Source organism: Solea senegalensis, linkage group LG8, assembly GCF_019176455.1.
Source record: "Solea senegalensis isolate Sse05_10M linkage group LG8, IFAPA_SoseM_1, whole genome shotgun sequence".
NCBI lineage: Eukaryota > Metazoa > Chordata > Actinopteri > Pleuronectiformes > Soleidae > Solea > Solea senegalensis.
The window spans coordinates 7717340-7738142 of NC_058028.1; the positions used below are offsets into that span (position 1 = coordinate 7717340).

General features: G+C 43.4%; 1 protein-coding gene across 6 annotated transcripts in view; it reads left to right on the forward strand.

The window, feature by feature from the left end:
- Positions 1-20803, forward strand: part of nectin1b (nectin cell adhesion molecule 1b) — a 142654-nt gene that overhangs the window by 60907 nt on the left and 60944 nt on the right. The window contains exon 6 of one of the 6 annotated variants that reach the window (XM_044031853.1): positions 10481-11018. The exons of the other annotated variants lie outside the window; for them this stretch is intronic. Within the exon in view, the coding sequence (XP_043887788.1) occupies positions 10481-10983 (503 nt within the window). The 3' untranslated portion in view covers positions 10984-11018. Of the gene's footprint in view, positions 1-10480; positions 11019-20803 lie in introns of those variants that run through there. 6 annotated transcript variants of the gene reach the window in all.

Genomic DNA, 20803 nt, shown 5'->3' on the forward strand with positions numbered 1-20803 from the left:
GGTGGGGTGGAGGTCGGGGTGGGGGCTGTGTTCTAACTTGCATTGCTTCGCATGTTGACTCATGTCGTGTCTCTGGGAACTCGACGCTCGCTGTGAAGTGAACAGCTGTGTCTTACAGTATCACTGCATCGCTCTCTTTCTTTGTGTTTCCTCTCTTTCTTATGATCGTGTTGTTATGGGTAAATCCCGGGCGAAGCAGCTGTGGAGGATGTGATGTCATTGATTACCTCATGAGAAGTTGCCCCTAGCAAAGGAGGCGGGCTAGAATGGTGATAATGGACATCCTTAAAGAAGTGCATGAACAGTGGTTATAAAACTGGAAAGTGAGGAAGTAATACACTGTCGGGAAATCGCCGTGCGCCAGCTTCTATTGAGCTATTGTGTTCCAGAGAGATTGTACTGTTTGGCGTTATAAATACTACATCCCTTTTGAAAAGACACAACAAAGGCGCTAAAGTCATTTTCCATTTTCTGCTTTTTCATTGATTGCTTGAATCAACAAACCACATTGCTCGTGTCCCCGGTTGTCTTACTGTTTATTCTCATCATTTGTCCATATCATTTTTATTGAGTGAGTGAGACAAACATTGTGTGGGTGCATAATTTGAGTGCATTCATTTCCAATTTGTCTACAGATGGAATTTAAACTTCTTCTTTTTTTTTTTTGTTTATCATTTAGAGCAACGTTCAGCAGGAGATTACCGGAAATGCATTGGCTGATATTGACGCTCTGGAAAAACTTCTTTTATTCAGCAGACAGTGCGACAGCAGTATAGTTATTTCTCATTATCACGCTGCATATGACTTATTTTGTACACCCAGATACATATAAGGGGGCAGCTTAACTGTAACTTGGCCTTTATTCCTGCATATCGTAAATATTGAATATCACAGCGCTATTCTGTTGCTCTGCTTTTATCCTCTCTTTGAACTAAGCCGGCCGCACGATGACACTAAGTGTTGTTCAATATTGTGAGATGGCAAAAGGCCCAGATTTCTGTTTAGGATACAGTCCCATACTAGCTTTAATAGCATGTTACCAGTTCCCATAGTAACTGTGAGCAAGTCCGCCCCTCCTAAAGCGCCGTTCAGAGCCTCTGCTCTAACATGGTGCCCTGTCAGATTTCAACGGCTATAGTTCCCTGTCAGACATTAGCATGGCCTGGTGCTTTTGAGATGCAAAGCACAGCAGCCTGGATGCAAAGGCGCAGAGCTGTCGCGCTCCTTTGTCTCACGGAGGTGTAACATGGATATGTTACAGTGGGATCATACACTGTGCCGTTTGCTGATGCTGTGAAATGCTAGCCTGCTCCCGTCAGCATTATCCCTCGCGCTGCCTCGTGACATAATGACATTTGTGTCGGAGATCTCGCAGAAGACGTCTCTGGGCATGTAGACAGAGCTCGCACTGTGTACGATGACATGGCGGAAGTGAACTTGAGGGGTGAGCGGGACAGTTCCTGCGAACCCTTTGAAGCGACTGCGTGGCAGCATAATGACCTGGGTTGGAGGTACACAAGTATGCTGAGGCTTCATCAACTTCAAAGTGCGTCTTTGTGCCGTCTCAGACCGGCTGAGACGTGGCAGGTGAGAGAGCCCCGCTGCTGGCTGCGGTTCAAGGCTGCAGCATTCGGCCACAGTTATCGCGGCCAAGTGTTGTCTGCAGAAAAGCAAAGTGACCACCCTGATAACTGCAGTACATATTTGTTCAGCTACTCTTTCCTTGTGAAAGGGCACATTTTCATTGGAATGAGATGCACTCGGGAGAGTTCTGTGGCTTCTGGAGTCGATAACTTAATAGCTGGACTTTAGTGGCTATAAGTAAACCATCATTGCAGTGATAAAATAATGTCAATGCTGTCCTTCCCTCTCAAGCTCCCCCTATGACCCGCAAAGGGGAATGAATGAGTGAATAAATGAATGAATTCCTATGATGGTGGCAGAAGTACTTTTTTGTTTTTTTCTTTACAAGCTGTCACAGCTGCCGGGGAGACAGCCTTTCTTCCAGGGGAAGATTAAATGTCTGCAACAACATTGTTTATGTCACAGAAATGCTGTTTTCCCCGCAGTGAGAAATGGCACTAATGGAGCGCCAAAGTAAGACACAGCTTAATGGTGCGCCTCAGTTTCTGTGGATGGATTCGAAGGAGCCACATCACTGTCACCTTTGCAGATCGCGGGGCCGCACGGCACCTTGTTTCAATTAGATCGGGCGTAATGTTTACTGTGGAGACGGTAAGCCGCACGGGCTAAGACGGCTGTCTCCAAGGCCATGTGTTCTGCACATATGGCGTCACTTGTCACAATCTGATGAACCACTCGCCCGCTTTAATCGATCCTCGCACTCAGAAAAAGAGGTGAAAAGGAAGTCAGAGGGAAAATGGACGAGAGGTAAGGGAGACGATCCATAAAAGGAGAGATGAGCTTCTGGGGGCAAGCGTGTGTTATAAGGCCATGCAGACCGTTAAAGCCCTATATAGATTAAAATTGGACTTGGCCGCATGCAATAGACCTCTTCTCTGAATATACCTCTCCCATTCGAATTCAGTTCAGAACTCTCCTGAGGCAAAGTTGACAAGTTGTCAGATCTGATTAATCAGCTAATTACAAACGGCCATCAGAGGCCATATTAAAAAACAGAGACAATTAAAAAGCCTCACTGTGAAATTTATATCGCGTGATTCGTTTTTTTTTGGAGGGATGGACGGATTCCAGTCGAAACAGCAACTCCTGTGAAATATTACCAGCTGAGGAAGCCACAGGAAGACAACTGAATAGTGTGGTTAAACTCAAGGATCCTCCCCATCTTATAAGAGGAATCTAGTCTCTCATCAAGATAATCAGCTTTAACAACATCACACTTGTTTTTTTTTTTTTGTGCTTGGGAACAAATTAATGCAGCCATTTTAAGTTTCTTCCCAGCACATACTGTAATGGGACGTGATGAGCAGCCATTTTGTCGGGGGATGGCCTTACAATTATATCATTATCACCCCGGAGAAAGAAGATTTGTGGTTTAATACTTGGCAGTGTGTGACATGGGAAAAAGTCCCTCCAGTAAAGCCGCGTATTTCGCTGCAGAAATCATTTGTTTACTTGCAGGGATAATCTATTTAACGTGATTAGATTCTTTTTAACCTTGGACTCTCCCACACAGCGGCGCTAATCTTTGCGAGACGACGGCCAGACCGAGTCAAAGACACAGTGCCTAATTCCTGTCATATTTGCAGGATGATAATATCGCATCAGCGCCGGGTCAACCGCCATGTGAACCTTTTTGGTGAATCCACATTTAGCCCCGAAGCACCGACTTTCATCCTCCTCTTGTCAGAGCTGTGGCACCCGAGCTGCTGTGGAGAGCAGAGGTTGCTTTTCGAGCTTTGCTACAGGGCTTCACCACGCAGGTTAAACTGGATGGAGTGAGAGCGTTCTCTCCGATTTAGCACGAAAAGCTCGAGGACGGATACTTCTGTAAGCTCAGGCAAGCCATTGCCGGCATCTGTTCACGCTCGCCTGAACAAGCAATAGTTCCCCTCCCCTGTGAGAAGATGAAGCTGCGAGCGAAGAGGTGAGGGGAAAGAAATCTTAACCACATAGTGAAAATGGGATGAATATAACATGTACGCTCCAATGGAGATAAATAAATATAACGTAATAACAGTATCCATGTGAGTGACGGAGAGGCCTCAGTGGGTTTGACATTTGGAGTTTAGCTGAAGAGGTAAAGTGGATTCTCGCAACGAGCTGCTTTCTCATAAATGTATGGAGCAGCTTTTTATGTTTTTTCGCTGCACGGACTCTGTCACTGTTTGTTTAGCGATCGTAATTCCATTGGCTTCATTTGCACATTACCAACGGAGGCGAATGGAGCCATTTGCCGAGGACTTTAGCTACATCTACACACTTATTCCAAATGCTTGGCACCAGCTTGGCAGGAAGGCAGCGTTGAGTTGTTGGCAGTGGCAGAGGGAGCTGCCTCAGCATAAATTTAAATTACTGCGCAGGAGACGTTGCTCTGAGCTGACATTAGATGTTATCGTTCTCCTAAAACTTATTACAACTAGAACTGGAACGCTTAACCCACCTTTTGCCATTGTCGGATTATGGCATCAATTTTCACAAAGCTACGTTGAGACATTTAGCAGACTGTTATCCTTTATTAGACAGGCATCTGCCTCGTTAGTCTGTATTATACAAGATCTTTCCACAAGCCATTCTCTGCAGCACTTGGCGATTGATTTCCTACTCCTGTCTTTTATCAATAAAAAAAAACCCCACACACCTCACATTAACGATTCCTTTTATTGGGACTTGTGAGGTTCTCATGGCAAATTCAGCCATACCCAACTGCTTCGTTGAAAGGATTGAACTCTTAACTTTGAATATCTTCTGGGAGCTTTTTCTGTTATTACGTTATTACTCTGTAATGTAGCGTCGATCGTAGTCGATCTCTTCTTGGAATAAAAGGATTGCACTCGTATGTAACGGCGGTCTAAAAGCAGCGGTTTGTCTTTTTTTTTCTCCTCGCCGACAGAGACGAGAGACATTGCAATGTCAGCGTTGCAAAGGCTTCCCCTCAGCAATGTGAAATTTGTTTGTCTTTGCCTGTCATGGTGGAGTCGGTCTCAATCTGAGCGACATAGCATGCCGTACTGTCGCCGTCTCGCGTCTACCGTCTGCATTATTCATAGATCCAAAGTCCACACGTGTATATCCTTCATATCATTACACTCCTCACTCTGCTGCCAGGCAGGTGGAGGAGCACATTCAGAGGTGTGGCCTCCCCACTCCTTCTGCAAGATCTGTGTCAGTCTTGCAGCTACAAAACCAGGAAGACCGCGCTGTGCAGACTCATACAGTGAGTTTCCAAAGGGCTAGGAGGGGATGCTCGCTCCTCAGATGCTGCCAAGATCACACCTCATTATCCAAATGAGCCATTAGCATGAGCTGCTCCTTCACTCGCTCACTGTAGGCCGCCCATAAAGCCTCTGCAGTGTTGTCATGTGCCAGAGAAGGCACTGGGTGTGTGTGTGTGGGGGCATTTTAGCTGCAGTTAGTTTTATATTTGGAGAAAAAAAAGATAGGCTGGCAGGAGGAGTGAAATGGAAATGTCACCGGGGGAAGCATGTGAGAGCAAAGCAGCTGAGATTGTAGTGATTTATCTTAACATTTTGTTTCTGCATGGCTTGCCGTTTCTGCTCTCGGGAGTGTATGCAGAGGAGAGGGATGTGGCAGACAGATGGAGCTGGGGGATTGGCCGAGCCCCCTCCGGCCCGGCTCTGCTCCTCCGTCATCCTTCTCCTCCTAGTTGTCCACCCGTGTGGTGTTGGTTCTGTCACGCCTCCCTGAGAGACTGATGAAGTAGGTCAGATGTTGTCCCATGGTCTGACCACTGGCTCCAGAGCTGCTGCTGCTGCTGTGGTGATTCACTCGTTACACACTCGAACACAGAGGAGAAGCCGGGGGTAGGGTATGTTAAACAAACAGCGCGCTGACCTTTTTGTGAACACATACTAACATGCAGATTTGTTTGGTGCACACATCTATTGACCCACTAACTCGCCTTTATAGCACTTCCTCTTAGCATTACGGGCCACATGCGGGCCAGCAGGGAGTGTAGCGATGCATTAATAATGACGGCTTCCTTATGAACCAACACGATCTGTACAAGAGCATTTCTATTTGACGGCGGTGTAAATATTCATTGCTCATTAGGTGTGTTAAGAAAGATTATTACAACCTTTCATAGCACAAAATGGCCATATTATATTGGCAGGGGTGCTAAATGGGTTTTCTGGTTCTTTCCATTGCAATATTTATGTGGGATTGTTAGTCTTAGTCATGCCTCATGTTGATGTAACAATATGTTTATTACTACCATAAACAAGCGTGTATATATATATATGTATATATATATATATATATATATATATATATGAGCCTTGTGGTATTCTTGGTCACTAGTCGAGGGCAACAGGGAAAGCTAAACTAAACTAAATTCAATATTGAAACATAAATTAAGTGTTCTCTGGTTTCTCTGACAAGTCACTGCATGTTCGCAGCACACCCCGTCGTGTAACCTGTGTTTTGATGCTGGTCTTTTTACAGTGTTATCTCCTTCAGCACATCTGCGTTCTGTGGGCGTTCTATGGGGAAATTGAACTCGAATCACAAGGCTGAAGGTCTCAATGTGGCGAGTGGCACGTACCTGGTGGGGAACGTTGGCCTCTGTGACATGATCAGGAGTAGTGAAAAATAAGTGGACAGACAGGAAGACAATGAAGGTATTAGAAAGTGTTGACTCCTCAGGCGGCCGTGTTACATCGCTGTCAGTGATGAGCTTTTATTTGCGGCAGCAGTGCATTTCTGTGACCTCACAGCCGCTGACACATTCAGACAGGAGAGTAATAAGGATTGTTAGAAACAAACAAAGCAATGCCTCTTTCCCGACTGTCCCGATACTCACTCACTCATTATGCCAGTGCTTTATGTGCTGCTGTCATTCCTCAACCTCTCAAAGTCTCACTCCACTCTTCAACTTCTTAGAGTGGCCCGTCTATTTCCCTTTTCATCTTCTGTTGTTGGCAGCTTGTACCTCATTTAGTCACATTATAAACGCCACGCCCCGTGAACCACTCTTTGAAATCCTCTCTCATTTTCCCAGCCTCTGTCATAACACCATGTACAAAGTGATTGCGCTAAGGCTCAGGAATGAGACTCCCTGTTTTTTTTTTGTTGTTTTTTTTTCCCGTATGTGTTCAGACATGACTATAGAGCACACCCAGGAACTCTACCTGCAGGACCGAGTTGTGAAACAGTTTCTCCTCAGTCCTCACACATGCCTCCCCATCAGTACTACGAGTTCCTCTGGTACAGCTTCCTCCAAAATACTTCTAATGCAAAACAAGTCTGGCACGATGATGTCATCGCCATTTCAACAACAACAACAACAACAACAACAACAACACAATTTGATTTGTTTCTCTCTTCGAGACTCACTTGTGTTTTACATCAGGGACTCTGAGGGAGAACTCTTTATCAAGTTATGAAGGAAATAGATTTTGTCACTGAAATGTTTAGAGGTCGTAAATCATCCGCCCAATCAATCCAGGTGTGAATGTTAAAAAAAAAACCTGATTTTTGGTAATACAAATGGCATACTGGAGGCGTTTCAGCGACGGCTGTAGATCACCTGCGTAAATCTATCATGCCTCTGGATGCAGTTACAGCCTTTCATGGCACACCTGGACGCCTATTAATCTCAATAGTCGATTTTAGCTATTACATCTCAAGGTCAAGCCACTTCATACATATGTCCAGGGGTGGCGTTAATAGACACTGCCTTTTGAACAGTGCCAGCCCTGTCGTGGTGCCGCTTTTATATCTTTAGTAATCAGCCTATCGGCAGGTGTCCCCGGTCGCAGCGGTGCGCAGGTGAAATGCCTCCTCCCAAACATCTATAGCAGTGGAGGCGGCAATACAAGAGCTAATTTGTGACATCTAATATTTTGAAATGGTTAATGATTTGTCAGGTAAATTAATTACAACTTGGTTTGGTGGATGTCATTTGAAATTTATACACATAAAGTGAAAGGTTGAGAAATTTTGGCAAATTAGTTTGAGGACCCAAAAAAAAAACCACTCTTCAAATGGGTTTCATTATTAACATTTCTTTAACGTGAATATTTTTTTTTTTTACCACAGTCTATGCCAGTTTCCCATTCTCCCGTGAGTGCATGTTGAAGAGAAAAGCACCACACTGGAGTTTTTGTGTGAGAGCATTTTCAGTTTGTGTTACCATTTTTGTTATAGTCATGTGCACAAGGCCATTTGCTAAATGGGAGGTGGTGTTGTGTTGTGATGTGACCTCGAGGAGGAATAAGTGCACGAGGGAAAATGTGCGGCCAATGCGTGTTCCTCCACTGCACAGGAAATGATGAGCCTTCCTGGGGGTTTCTTAACCCCTTATCTTTGCTTTTAATGAATCCCAGTTGAACATGTAAGCCATCTGAGCACGTTGACATATATGACAAAATCCAAGTTTGTGTTGTGTTTACGACTGCTTTCATGTCTGTGGTTTATAAGGGCCAATAACATGATTTGAAATCATTAGCACTGGCACTCACGCTCTCTCAATATAGGTGTCAAGAGGTGATGTCACTTGATCCTCTGTAGAAAAAGAGAGGGCTTTTGAAGCGTCGACGCATCCTCTTTTATTACCACTGTTTTGTAGGTTTAAAGGTACGGCCTTGTCTTTGAATCTGTGAGGCCTCGGAATGCACGACATGAATCTTCATCATTACGCTTGGGTAAAACGACTGATGGGAGCACATATACGGCACGTCAAAGAGGAAGACGGTGAAGGGTAGAGGAGCAGATTATAGGAGAGCGCCTTCCCTTTTCTCTCCCGTCATTAAATCCTTTGGATTTTCACCCCTCTTCGGACGAGGTGGGAGGATGTGTTTCCGAGCAGGGGTGACCTGGCTCTGCTCTCTCATTCATGTGTGTAATGAAGGCCTGTGTCGGAATAATCCCATTAGGTGGTCAGATTAAAACCTGAGCTGATATTTGAGACTGTGTCTGACACCGCCTTAGAAATTGGAGAGCTTTGCCGTCGGCCCGACGAGAAAGGGCACGGAGGAAGAGCGGCAGAAGGGGGAGCGACTGCATTTGGGAGGTTCATCCCTTGGATTGACTGAGTGCCATCGCAATTAACGCTGAGGGTAAAGCTACAGCCGCAGCTTTACTGCACCCGATGCATTTGTGTGTGAGACTCTTATTTTTAGTGATCTGGAGATTGGGCCAACATTAATCTTCTGTCTGTCTATCAATTGTCTCCTGGGTATCAAAGTTTTGCACCTTTTGATTTAAACAATGGGTAGATACTGATGTATGTTTCATGTTAATGGCTGTGTGTGAGGAGTCTGGTGGTTTTAAGATGTTATCTAAGGCTGTCATTGCGATAGGAATTCCCCATACTGTGATTTATAGTGGCCTGACACTGCCGTGCTGTGTTACTACACAACAGCAGCGCACACTAAGAGCAAACAGGAAGTGATGCTATATAATAATATAATACGCTACATGTTTCGCCACCAGTGCGCTTGGCAGTTGTTAACGGCTGAACCCGCTCTGGATAGAAGACGATGCTACTTGCGGTTTCCTTCAGTGGTTTTGGTTATTTTCTCGAGAAGTCACATGATTCAAACTGTGTTTAGGTGATCGTGATGTGTGATAGTATGATGTTATAATTCAGTAGTATCAGTAGAAGTAAACATTGTCTCGGTCTTGTCAGACGTGTCTGGCCTTGTTAAGTTCTCTACATACGAGACCTGTTTTTTTTTTCTGCACCATTTATTATTTCTCCATTCTCCCACTAACTCTACTTTTATTTCACCCTCGTCTAACTGCGGAGGACTCGGCGTTTGCCACTGTAGTTAAACGTGCCTCTGCTCTGCAGGTTTAGACAAACACTACATGTGCAGCCTGAGGCTTTGATCACATTTCAGATAGAAAATTATTTTCTGTCTCTGTGCTCAAAGGAGCTTTGGGGCGCATTTGTTTTTCACTGTGAAGTGAAAATGTCTGCGCAAGGTGCACAGGTTCCATTGCTTTATTACCATACACGACAGTGTTTTTGGCATTGTCTGGCACTTCATGTGGGCTCTGCGGTGCCTAAAATGGTGCAATGTGAAGTGTTGGTTCCATTTTGCTCCAGATATGATGGCAGCTGTGATTTTAAAACATTTTTTTTGGAGTTGATGCAAAATCTCTTTCCGCTGTTTGTTTGTAGATAGCGCATTAGTCGCTGTCACTCTGTTCTAGATGAGAGCATGTCTTTGCCTCAGTGCCATAGAGTATAATATGTGTATTATTTGTTGCTGTCTGGTCAACATGAGGCTCCTCGATTCAGGCAGCCGAGCAGTTCTTCCGACGCATCCGTGTGTGTATGTTTATGCTTGGCTTCTGATAATCATCTCTGGCAGCGCTTCTCCGTTTCATGACACAGACGATGAAGTTGTTTTTCATGTGTCTTTATGGACTGTATGGTATATCATTTAATGTTTGTATGACTATAATGTGTTAGCTAAAAGGTTAAGAAATGTCTTCTTCCACAGTTTGTTTCATTGTCCGTCCAAACAGAGAGGAAATGTTGGTTCATGCATGCTGACAAAGCTTCACTTTACTCTCTTGATTCGTTTTCAATGGTGCTTGTGTGTTGGAATGGATTTTAATTTCATTCTTTCCATTTCTGAAACTGCATGTGACTGTTGGTGACTAAGCTTTGCCACACCGTCGTTGAAGGCTTATTTGGTGTTGTGGGTTCCGGGGGTCCTTCCTTCTATCCCTTTGCTTTCCGTCCTTGTCTCCCTTTCTTCATCTTTCCTAAAAAAAACCAAAAAAAACTGCACCTGCACAAATGCACCTCCTCCCTTCAGAGCACTGACACACTCCCTTCCATCTGTCTTTTCCTACCCAGAATTCCCTATCAACCCGACAAATGGGGGCCAAGAGATCACGCAGGAGCACAATGCAGGTGCCGCCATCGGGGGAGCTGTGGGGGGCGTCGCCCTGTTGGGCTTAGCGGCCATACTGCTCTTCGTATTCCTTCGCCGCCGCCAGCGCACCTTCAAGGGCGACTACAGCACCAAGAAACACGTGTTCGGGAACGGGTACAGCAAGGCCGGCGGCCTGCCCGCCCATCCCCCGATCCCCAAGAACCTGCAGTACCCGGACGACTCCGACGACGAGAAGAAACCCGCCCAGATCGGCGGCACCGGGGGCTTCGAGGCGAGCGAGCGCGACTTTGAAGCCGAAGCGGAGGACCTGAAGAGGCCCTATTTCACTGTGGATGAAGGAGAGAGCCGAGATTATGACGAGCGGACTCTGGCCTTCCAGTACGATCCCGAACCTGAGCTAGCCGATGATATGATCTCTCAAACCGATGGCTCCGTCATTTCTAAGAAAGAGTGGTATGTGTAGGGGCATGCAACAACCAAACCAAACCCCCCGGTGTCCTCCCCACGCCACCTGCATTCCACGGCACCCTCCACCTTCATCACAACCCCAACCCTCCCATTCATCAAACTGCACCTGTCACAGTCCTGTTCCCCACTCCTCCCCCCCACATGAGACCCCATCCAAACGTATCTTAACTAGAAAAATCAAGCGTCTAAATAGCAACGTCCACTTCTCCGCACGACAGGATTGGTGTCAGTTCCATCAGGTAAACGGGCAAAAATAAAAACTAAGGTATGTTAAACCGACTTGTTGTCGCTGACCCTTGAGGCCGGCGAGGTCATTGGTCGATTAATACTGGTGTATTATTATTTTTGTGTATTTTTTTTTCTTGTCATAGATGTATTAAATGTATAAAAATGAGACTGCAGGTTAAGGTTTTGGTGAGCACATATGTGAAAGTCCTACACTGGATGTAAGATTGTTTTTCTTTTTCTTTTCTTTTTTACCATTGCCTTTTTTTTGTCATTTTTATGATCTGTTTTTGTATGATTATTTTTTTTTTAAATGAGCAGAGAATCGAGAGTTAAATATCGGACATAACTTTTCGGTGGCGTTTTAAGTGTTTGTCATTCTGTGGTCAAACGAATAAGAGAAACAAAAAAAAAACAGGAAAATGACACCATACATCACCCGGTTTCATTTCTCATGTTTCTCGCTGGGGTTTCGTGTCCATGAGATTTGTCACTTTTGTATATTTACAGCATGAGAAACAGACATGTTATTGCTGTTTTCCCAAAGACATGTTTAGTATTTCATGACCCTCTGTGTTTATATGCTCCATTTGGTCCTTCACCGAGGGGGAGTCGGTCTACTGAGCTGTAATGACATCGCAGTAACAGATAAATACTGAGTGTTTTCACTTTTTTTTTTTTTTGATCATGTCAAAATAAAAGTCCCACATCAGTGAGTCAGATTAGCAAGAGGGACAGACTGGCTGCAGTAGTATACAGTCTGCTTTTGTTGTGACATTATCACAAAAACCAGAATGTACACTACTGGCTGCAGTAGTATACTACTCACATCACATGGTTTGGTAAGTCCCACAGTGAAACCTTCATTAATGCTCTGAAATGTCATTATTGTCACTTGACTTGAACAGGTTGACCTGTGTACAACAAACTCGAAATCTTACCACTAGAATGGAATTTCTTTTGTACGTGTGGGTGTTTATGGGCGAGTGTGTATATGTGTGTGTGTGCGCGCGTGCCGAGTTGTCATCGTTATGTTTCGTTCTAACCCTGTTTTTAATCAAGTGGACGTCAAGAGAAAGTAGCCTGGGGAATTTTCCTAATAATGACTTAGTCTCGACTTATAATTGTGTGACTTAAGCCTCCCCAGTCACAACAACAGCGTTTTTCTATGAGGAGTCACCCACGGACGCAAAGGACACGGACAATGTCAACTCATGCTTTTCTTTTTATGTCTACGGACAAAAAAAAGAAAAGAAAGATATTTTAACATTTTGAAGGGAATTCAAATATGATGGTGACCCCGCTGGAGTATAATGAGTCACCTGCTGCTTTCATGATGTCGTTCAATGCGTTGCCTTTTTTTTTTCTTTGTAAAGCAAACGTGGGGGATTTTAAAAGGAATGGTCGGTTGTCCCAGCCTCAAGATTGATAATGTCCCTATCTATAGATGCATATTTTTCAAAACAAGTGCCAGTGGATGATTTGTTTCACTCCATAACACAACCGGCAAACAATGTTTGCTTCACACACACACACACACACAAAAAGGGTTCATTGTGAAATATGGGATGAAACAGACACAAAGGGGAGCGAATCCATTGATATAAACAGCATATCTGACTCACTCTGAACAATATAAATACTGTATTAAGCCTTATTTTATGCATGTTTCTTTTGTGTGGGAGTGGAAGTGTGTATGTCACTTTTTTTTTTTTTGTATCAATTCCAATGTGTTTGTTCTCATTTGCAGCTCAAAAGGCAGCACTTTGTCCGTGTTGTTAGTATTCACAGAGGTACAAGGGTACAGGCACACGGTGCCCTGCCACACCACCATGTGTACAGCATCTCGGTCTGCTGCCAGTGGGAGATGTGAATGTTTTACAGTCCATGCTTGTCTACTGTACGTTTCCAGATAAGCATGTTATTATGAGCCTAAAACTATACTGCATTTTCACCGCAAAGTGGGAAATTTCACGTCCAGTGTCATTTTCTTTTCAGTTCCGTTCCGTTCCATTTCTACTCTCTGCTTTATGTCATTTTATCCGGGTTAATAAAATTGCTCGCCACAGCGAGGGAGCGACGCATAAGTTTTGCCACTGAAAGCTTCAGAGGAAGTGGGTGGAAACTAATCGACAGTAGCGGGGGTTTCTACTTTCAAATCACTTTTTTATAGCCTGTAGTTTACTAATCACCTGCAGATTAACTGTTTATGCCGTAGAGCTCCGATTCCATTTGGCTTGCATCGCACCCGAGCAGAGACAGAATTAGCCTATAAAAGATCCTTTTTTTTTTTGCATTCAGTGCCTATCAAAACTAAATAGATATGAGGTTGTTCGTTGCAGCTGCTTTGTTTAACATATTCACGCCCGGAATTAGACGACGAATAATAGTGAAATATGACGTGGACTGCAAACATCTTCGAATCCAATTAATGATGTACTGTAATTTTTGTTGTGAGTGCAGTCAATTTATGCTAATGTAGTGGCGATGTTATAGCAGAGCTCCAGCGCCGCGATGCAGCTATCCTCGGTCTTTAAATCTCGTAAAAAGGCTGCATGTTGTTAAAGTCAAACGACGGCTAAAACGGTCGAACAGCACTTCTTTGTCCTAAAGGGCCCTAAAGAGATCTGAGTCACTCGATGACGACAATTTTAAGCACAACAATCAAAGCAAATCCAGTGGGAAAATGATTTCTTGTCAAATTAAAATTACACACACGAAAAAAAAAAAATGCCCTTTTGAAAGCACAAGCTTAAGGTTTCGTTTGACTTAAAACTTTTCCCGCATCCATTATTATCAAACCACTGCCGCACTTGCTTGTCGGACATGTTGGACAGAGAAAAAGCTCTCGGATCGGATTAAACATTGTGTATACCAGTAGATGTAAACATTGGCTTCATGTTGTCGGGGTGTTATGAATATCTATTTTGTAATACTGACTGTAACTTCATTCCATTCTAATCTACTTTTTTGTATTCAGTGTGTTCGACATTCCGCTGTAAATACTGTACATACGGTCAAAATAGTCGGGATTTATTTGTGGGGCGATTGTGTAGGGGGACCCTGGTTGTGTAAAAATAAACATATTTTGACCGCAAACGTGGCGACACAATGGATGGATAGATGGCGTCGATTACATTGCGTAGCTTATTTCCAAAGTCCCACCTAAAAATGCTCCTCCAGTACGTTTTTAATATGCCACTAGTGGCTTCACTGTCATATAAAAAGGGGGTGACGCATACAGTTTGTTGATAATAATGTTATTGAGAGAAAATTAAAAGAGAGAAACTGTCTGTATGCAGCCATGTGAATGTATATTTCTGAGGGTGTTACAAATATGAAAACAACAAAAAAAAAAATCTTGTTCAATTGTGATGACCCAGTGAAGTAACTTGTATTTGTTTTAAGCATTAAAATGAGTTCAATAGTCAACATTGTTCTGTCCCAGTTCAGTGATTGGGGTAAGGACACATTTCTTTACCACTGTCTCAGACACTTTGATTGGTGATGTAACCTCGTAGCCTTCATGCAGGTGCTTATTTGGATCCCAAGGTTTTCTTTTTTGTTTGTTTTGCAAATAAACTTTTTGTTTAAACAAAGCTCCTCCTCCTTGTGAGAGCAACATTTCGAGTGAGGAAGGACAAGTGAATTATATCATATGAAGTGTGACTATGCCTTCGGAAAATCGTTGGCACTTGATCTCAGCGGGAAGATACTGAAATGGAGAGAATCTGGGCAAAGCATCAGCGCAGTAACCACCACCCCCGCTGCTGGTGAGGATGGTGGTTGATGATTTGCTGAGGCTGATGAAGGACGAAGAGTGATGGATCTGCTGAGACTGAGAACACTGGGCGCTGATAGGCGGAGGGGGAGGAGGAGGAGGAGGAGGGCACGCATTGCAGCAGCATGAATGAACTTACGCAGGAACAAAACAACATATTTCAGAAGACAGTTGCCAGAGGATAGGGGAGCAGGGATGATGTGTTGCTGTGCTATTAGATAGACGACGCCACCTGATGAACAGCTGACAATCGGCCAACAAACAAGTCGTCCTCTTGACTGATTTCGCCTCAAAGCGCAACTGAAATTGAGCCAGCGTTACCTTTTCATCGCTGTACACACTTAAAAGGCTACAGCGCGAAACAGGGACGACTGTGACACGCGATTATCAAAAGTTTAGTGCTCCAAATGTCTTATCACAGAACTCAGCAGTGAAAAACATTTAATATACTGTACGTAAACCCTGCACTTTACCTTTTAGACTAATTGACATTTTGTTTGTTATAATAAGTTAGCACTTAATGAGTGTTTACAGCTAATTCTAGTGTTATGATGTATCATACGCTTGGGATGCATCAAATATTACTATAGATAAATAAATATATTGGGTGTGTGGCGGTAACGCAGTCTCACTCCAAGGTTTTCTCACAAGTGGGCAGCCCTGTATCTTATTGTGAGTTATCTTGCGATTCCCACCGATGAATGTTCACGGCGCAGTTCCTGTGCCACGAGCAGAACACATTTTCCATTATACAAATTACTCATTCATCTTCTACCGCTGCTATCGGTCACGGGGGCTAGGTTTGGCGCAGGTGCCAATCTGGCGTAGGGCAAAAGGCGGCGTACACCCTGGACAGGTTGCCGGTCCATCGCAAGCCTGATTATGCAGATGAGATAAACAAAATCAGAACTTGTCCAGTCGTGTCCAAAACACAGTGGAATAAAACTAAAAGGAGAAATCGTTTGACTGAGAACAGAGCAGATGAAGCGATGCATGCGGCACATAAACAGTAACTCCGTCAGAATTCTTCCTCCTAATTTGAGAGCAGAAACTGTCGGACAGATGTTGATATTGAGTTCAGTGCTTAATGAAGCCACAGCGCTATGATAAAAGAGGCACAGTGTTGATTCAGACAGCTCTGTCTCAGACTGTGGGACTCAAGTGCAGACATCTGCACCGTGCACATTAAGAACGGCCCAGAGTTTGCAGCTGTTGCCATCCATTTGCTAAAAGAGCCCTCTGTAGCCCAAGGGGCTTTGATAGCACATAGGCTTTTAACATGCATGGCCGTCTAGTTTTTTCTTCCCTCCTCCTCAGAGCCATGCAAGTGGAATTCTTCAACATTTCCTCCATCAAAGTCCTCTCATGATGAAATATGTCTGGATTTCTGTTTAAAAATATGCACCCGGAGGGCCATCCTTTCAAAAGGCGGTTTTGTTTAACCACCTCACGGTGCGTTATGATGTCCCTCCATTCAACACGGCAGAAAATCAGCAAATCCATATCACATCTAGTTTTAACAGCCTCGGTGGCGATAAATAAAAGATAATCTACCTGCGCCTGCTGCGATTTTATGTAGATCATTTCTTACCCTTGTTATAATTTTCATATTTTACAGCGCTGCTAAGTCCCAAGAATGTAAACATCTATTTGAAATTGAACACGACTTCGGTTTGAGCCCCGCAGGTTCATTAGTTTTCTTTTGGCCTTTCTCGTAAATCACGATATTGCTCCACTTTGGGTTTGTTTTAGGGGTCTGGCAGATTTAATTGGCCACAATTGATCACTAAACTAAGGATTAGACTTTTAGATTCAAGCTTGCGGTGGAAGAAACTTTTTACCCACTGATAATTGGGTTCGCTGTCGATAAAGTGCGACTGGGAAAATGTGTCACGAGTCATCAAACTGCAGTGATTAAATGACTAATAATGAACATGCTGCATATGCGCTGGTAATTCATTGTGCTGGATACAGGGGGGGGTATAGTGACATAAAGGAAAGGGAAACGATCTAATGTCCTCTGATGATCGGTGTCTTAAATATCTATATCCAGTGCAAGTTGCGTTATGAATGTTCTCTCATTAAATACTGTTGTTATCAAAAGCCCCAGCCTGTAAAAGGATGTCATGCTATGTGCTCACCATGCTTTGTTCTTTATAATAGCCACAGAAATGTTTTTTTTTTTTCTTCTCTCCAATATTTTTTTTTATCTTTTCTTTTTCTCTCCCAGTGTGTGCACTTTTCACACGGAGGGTCCGGCATAAAAAAAAAAAAAAGTCCCATCATAAAAACCTGTTAGCGTGAAGTAAGAGCTTAAGAGCTACTGATTGTTATTGTACATTGCACCAAGTTAATGTATTTCGAGAAGAAGACGACACGTTTAATGAACTCCCGTTAATCAGCCACAGCTGTAGAGAGCTGTTGCTATGGATATCCCCGTTTAAAGTTGGATTTTTAGTTCTAAGAGTGCGACACTAAGACGCCATTGTATGTGCTGTATTTCTTTAGATACGCTGAATGGGAGTGAACGGGTCTTTCGGGCGCTTCCTCATGCACTCATTCTGTTCGTGCAAGGCTTCTCAGAGCTTACACAATAGATGAAAAGTGCCACTAGACATAGAAGACACAAGTTCACGTGAATACGACCAAACATGGGAGTGGACAGTGTTTTTTTTTTGTTTAGAGACCTTGTGCGTTCATAAGAAAATCAACCATTTTTCTCCACCATCACCGTGTTTGTCGTTGGATGTCGATGGGCGACTATGATTACGTCATTTAAAAGAGACATAATCTCTTTTCATGCATATACGCAACATAAATTGGCTCCTTTTTTGGACACAATACTGGGCAAAAGTATTCAGCCACCATTAGATTTGTTGCTTTCGAAACCCTATAATGACCTTACAGTATTTTTATTTCACTTTATTGGAACACATCCAGATAATAATAAACATTTTCAGACAGCTTCTAAGTAATGTCCGCATTCACAAAGTGATGTAACTGTAGCTGTAGGGCTCAAATCTATGCAATATGGGATTATAATAGCATACACGGATAATTGTGGTCGGAAAAGACTGCGCAGTATGTGTTTTGCTCTACTTTACTGCCTGCTGCTTTTTTTTCCCATAAAAGGTGAAGGATTTCAAAAATGGTTAAAAATGATATATATGAAGCTGAAAGGGTAAATCAACCATTTTAATTTAAACAAAGTTGGATAAAATGAAATTACAGTGCCTGGTAATGTCAATCACACTATCATGCCTCACAAAAAGAATTAAATTACCCATAATTAATATAGCGACAGACTCATAATGACCAGGAAACAGGTCGCTTACTCTAACCTCTCATAGTTTCCTCTGCTCAAAGATGTCGTTGGATTATTTTTGCATGTTCACCGTCATTTTTTCTCCCCCTTTTCCCGCAGTTTTTTTTCCTTCTTCTTCTTCTTCTTCTTCTCTCAGGCAACAAATGGCACGATTAAAGATGACAGGTCTTACTCGCAGAGCCATCCAAAAACCCAAGGCACATCATTTCGGAGCAGTATTCCTGCCATAACCAAAGCAGTGAAATGAAATAATAAAAAAAAAAGGCACATTCACATTTCAGACTGATCTCATGCTGTTTTTTTCCATCCCCATGAAAGCACTCTAAAAACGTTAGAGCAAAAACGAGGAGCTGTTTGCTCAATAATGCTGCAGCCAAAAGAATATTCACACTGAAAACTCGCCCCTTAAGCAAAAAGGCTGGTTTTTTTAATTTAAAATATTTGCACTGCTTGCATTGTGTTTCACATTAAACTGTGTGGTTCACACACTGATTCAGTTGCTCCCCGTTTCCTCATGCGAACCGCTGGTCTTGTGGCCATGCTATATGTGTGTGAAGTGCTAAACTGATGCTTCGTGGCACCCCGTGCTCCGTCCTGTCATCTGACAGTAAAGTGTTTCCACGGGAGCTTGATTCATGTGGAAGTTCCCGCTGTCCAAGCTCGCTGTCTGAACTGATAGACTCAAACACATCGTCCTCACTCTTTTGCCCCCCCCCCCTGAAACAACAAACCTGACTCCAGGTTGCAGCTACACTTTTTTCTTTATGAAATTATATTAAAAAATACACTCACTTTTCTGTTTTTTTATTGCAATTTTCAAGGGCCACAAGACCTGGGTTTGTGACCCTGTTGGAACATGGATGTTGCATGTTCTCCCCAGTTTCCTCCCCAGATTTGGAGATTATAGGCAAATTGGACACGCTAAATTGACCGTGGGTAGAGAGTGGATGGTTGCCCACCCCATGTCAGCAGGGATTGGCACCTGCAACCCTTATGTGGCGGATAAAGATAGATGAGTGAGATTGCATTTTTTTTAAAACAAGCAAAAAAATAGAAAAATATCCATGAACAACATATATTATGTCTGACTCAAACCTCTGCAGGTTTAATAGAATAAAGGCAAGAGTGAACTGAACAGATGCTCGTTTCTTTGACATTCTTTCCCCAACACAAACGAGTAAAAGAAAATCAGTCAAAAGGCAGCAATGTAAATCTAACAAGGCTCCATTGATCATCTTCAAACTAAGAGCAGATTGTTTATGGAAAAGTAAAAAGCTCAAAGTCCTCATGTCCTTTTGTTCTTCTCTCTTTTAGAACAAGCTTTTATGTGACTCATACTGACACTGTTTTATTTAAAACCGTTTTCATTCCGCGGAGGACTTTCTCAGCTTTGCATTGTGTCACAATCAAACAGTGAAGTAGGGACGTGGTTATCAACTTGTTATCCATTGTGCGAAAATATTTCTTGCATTAATTCCTCTTTTCCCTTTTCATGAAATTCATCGCACATATCACTGGGCATGCAGTCGAGCACACACTTGCACTTGTTTCTGTTTCCAGAGAATGTCAAATTCTAATCAATTGGCAATTATTTGGATTAACCCAGGATCAATCTGCTGAAATTAATATTGCCCATTATTTTGTAAATTAGCCGGCTCATAAACAAACTACTCACATTCCATGAATAAATTTGTTGGCATCTTGAGGGATGCCAACAGCAGCAGCTACTGGAGGCACAAACAACCACCACACACACACACACACACACACACACAGACACCGATTTCTCCCATTTTCAGAGCCAGTCATGGTTTGAGCAGCTCTGCTATCCAGCTGCGCATTAGCGTTCTCCAATTAAACTCAGCCTTTCCAGAGCAGAACGAAAGGCCTAAACCCTCTGGTGAGGAAAGTGCTGACAACCCTCGTCTGCAAAGTCCTGTTGGGAATACTCTGTCCCTGTGACCATTTACCCCGTGTGTGTGTGTGTGTGTGTGTGACGGAGCGAGTCCACTGTACATACCCTTCATCCCTTTGTTTGTGCTTCTTCACTGCACAATTCCTGCGCGACCCCAGACACACACAGCTACACACTCGCAGTTCTTCATGTGCGTGACCACACAATTTTGATTTCAGCGCGAGGGAGTGTTTGGTATTCGCAGTGAAGAAGCACTGCTGAAGGCAAAAGTTGCAGTCATCAGCTTGTTGACATTTTTCTTTGATGGAGTGCATCATACAAGTCCAATTTTCCCGTGGCCTCAAATTAAAAAAAAAAAATCGGAATTGGAATATTAATTCCTCGAGGAGCTCAGGGATGATGAAAGTGATTGTGACAGACACTCTCCCTGAAATCCATAATTACACGGAGACGGGGGAGTGGCTGCGGGAACACATGGACATGGTTTGAAGGACACCTGAATTTTAGTGTCATTTTCCACTTCCACTCCTGACCACAAAGCATTCCACCAGTCGATGAAGGACTTGGAA